Genomic DNA, 3,057 nt, shown 5'->3' with positions numbered 1-3,057 from the left:
GCAATTGCCCACCCCTTATCTCTTTAATCGGCTAATACAATGGCATGCCCTTATGTATTTCATCTAATCTATGAGTTCATCTTACCAACTAGTTAATTGAAGCCAACAGAATAACCTTAAACAATTTGAGTTTCCAGTGCCACATTGATCTCTTTCTGTCAACATAGAGAACGAACTGTACAAACAACAGGAAATGGTACCGAAAAAAACATTTAAGAAGCCCTGAAGTATCTTCAAAATCAGAAATTTAAATTTGGTGTGTTATAAATTTCCACCACCACATAAATCTAGAAACAAAATCCAAAAATTAATACAGAGCATCTGTTTTGACAAAGTATGAGCACCTTTCTCTTCAGGTACACACCTTCAAAGTGCAAATTTCTTACAGAGCCAGATTTTATAGGCAGAAAGAAAAATAAAAGATTAGACGAAGAAGGGAGTTTCTTGAGATGAATGTTACAACAGAAATAATGGTATTCTAAATTGTCCTAGATTTCTATTATGGTACAAAATTAGTAAACAATAGAAGTCTGAGTCTGACCATAGCAACTATCCATCCCTGATTGAAATCCCTCCCTCCCATTTTTTATGTCAGCAGCAGTTCATTAGGGCCCAACTGTGGTCGAAGGAACACTCGAACTTCATGTTCCTCTGACAGCACATGGTGCTTTGGTACCATTATCTCTAGACCTGCACCGGCCTCGACATAGTAGGCCTCAAGATCGGCATTCTCTGGAATCCTAGTTGCAAGTGCAATCTCCCTCACAAATTCACCGGGCGGGCAGTGTTCAGGAGCTGGATCAGTGAGCTTAAATGTCCTGTCTCCTCTCTTAATGTAAGGAGCCCGGGCAGTACTTATGCATTGAACTTTGACTATACCATGTGACACGGTATTCCACCATGAAACCCTGACCCTCTGACTATCAGTAAAAGGCAGAGACACCATTATCAGATACCCTTTCTCGTCCTCATAGATAGTTTTCGCTGCGGTCACTGGACCACTTGCCTGCCGCATGACCCCTGAAAAATCACTAACCCAAGCTGGTTCCACTTGATGAATTGTCTCCATATCCTGAACTCTATCTGAATAGTATTCTTCATCATTGCCACCAAGAGGAGAAAATTCCTTCCTCCTCTTGTTACCGCCGCCCCCACCGACCGGGGGCGAAAGCGATGACAGCTCTATTCCCTCATTGCACACGCCTACAAGCTGCTGTGTCGACAAATTCAAACCAGATCCATTCAGCAGCCTCTTGGAGGAAGGGCAAGAAGGAGAATTCAAAGTTGTATTGTTGTTGTTATTGGTATTGTGATTGTGATTACTGCTGCTGCCATTGGGTTTCAACGAGGTTATCGGCAAGGGCAAAGGCAAGGGCGGGGGTGGCCTTTCGAGCTCAAAATCTGTGCTGGGCAGATTTCTCCAGGCTGTAAATGCCTCGGCCTCGAGGGGAATGGCGAAATTCAGATCTCTACCTGTTAAATCAATCCATTTTTTAAGATCCCCCTCCATGACATGAGCCAAATTGGGAGCCCTAACGACCTCAATCCCATGCACACACTGAGGATTGGACAACCCTCTGTAATGTTTTCGCTGCATCCTATGAGACCTAACAAAGCCCTTATCAACAGAAAAAGGGAACTGCGGCTCACCTAGACGGGAGTGTCCGTTCATAAAGCTGCGCAGCTGCATTTTCCCCAGGGCGTTCTCTGGCCGCTCCTTGAAAACCCACATGTACATATTCTCCATATCATGTTGCACCAGGAAAAGCTCCAGCCTCAGGTCACTCTTGTCAAACGTAGTAGAAGAAATTGAGCCGCCGTTCGAGTTAGGGTTTATAATCTTTGCCTTTGCCTTCTCAGTCAGTGCGGGCTTGAAGTAGAAATTGAAAAAAAACCAGGCGCCCCAGATCGAATCCCCGCGCCGCGCGCACTTGCGGTTAATACTCGTATTAGTGTTGCTACTCTTAGAGAGATTAAGCAAACCCTCGGTCTCATGGATCTGCGATCCCAGGTCTAAAATATCGCAGGGCTCCGACGGCCACGACACCGGCGCGCATATATCCAGCGGTAGGTTTATGTCAGGGGGCTTATGCTGCTGCTGCTGCTCTTCATGCGCAGCTGAACTGGAATCCATGGACAGAAGAGTCGATGGCGGGGCGTGGCCATGGCCGTGGCTATGTCCGTGGCTATTATCCATGGACAACGATGTCAACAGAGCCTCTGTCATCTTTCCTCCTGAAGGATGTTCTTCTCGCATGCTACTCTCCTCGCTTGTTCATTCCGCCACCGCCGCCGCCGTTTCGTATCTATCTTTGGCCGGGTTCGAACCTGGGTGAAAAAAATACTACGAAACCCTAAGTCAAAAATTATCTTGGAAGAGCGCGATTAAAACTGCACGAGACTTGAAGCGGCCCAGAGGAGGGCACCGAGAAGAGGAGGAGGCCATGGCGGATGATGATCCAAATGGCCTCAAATTCAACGGCACATAACGCAATCTGGTACTCAGCTGTTCCATTTCTCAGATTTTATTTCCACCTTCCTGGTTGCTTCTACATTTATGGTTTGCTGCGCCTAAAGATTTCCTGCTCACGTAGGTATTTGCTGATTTCTGAGCACCATTAAAGCAGATTTCTGGGTCTGTAAAGTTTCATGATCCTTTGTAGGTTTCTCCTTTCAAGCCTCAACCTGTTAATTGACGGCAATTTATGACGGAATCCAACGACGCCGCGTTTCTTCCGTTGTTGACTCGGAGTCCGTCAGTTGCCGATGACGGCGCCAGGCGGATGCAAAATTGACGGGAATCAACAGTTGGTGATAAGCGAGTCGGCATGTAGAACTAAGCTTCTAGATAAGAGGAGCTAATTAGGATTAATTAATTAATTAGGTTTTAAATTGATAACTATTGTTTAATTAATTAGAATTGGGATGAGGTTTGCAAAAATTGTATTATTTAGAATCCATCTCAAGGATAAGGATTCAGGTGCGTTGAAACATAACTAGGGTTTTTGTGTTCAGCAATTATATATCTCCCAAACTTTTACTTTTAGCTTTGTATAT

The 3,057-nt window shown here is 45.0% G+C and overlaps 1 protein-coding gene across 1 annotated transcript; it reads right to left on the bottom strand.

Annotated features, from left to right (window-relative positions):
* Positions 1 to 228: 228 nt before the first annotated feature.
* SLT1 (HSP20-like chaperones superfamily protein) lies at positions 229 to 2,815 on the bottom strand. The gene has a single exon (XM_089822543.1). The coding sequence runs from the start codon at positions 2,255 to 2,257 to the stop codon at positions 587 to 589; it is 1,671 nt and encodes a 556-aa protein (XP_089678669.1). The 5' UTR covers positions 2,258 to 2,815; the 3' UTR covers positions 229 to 586.
* Between the last annotated feature and the right edge of the window lie 242 nt (positions 2,816 to 3,057).

Source organism: Cupressus sempervirens, chromosome 3 (assembly GCF_028749045.1).
Source record: "Cupressus sempervirens isolate cs-2001-9-10 chromosome 3, ASM2874904v1, whole genome shotgun sequence".
Taxonomy (NCBI): Eukaryota; Viridiplantae; Streptophyta; class Pinopsida; order Cupressales; family Cupressaceae; genus Cupressus; species Cupressus sempervirens.
The sequence above is the reverse complement of the archived record's forward strand: the minus strand, read 5'-3'. Positions and strand labels throughout refer to the sequence as shown.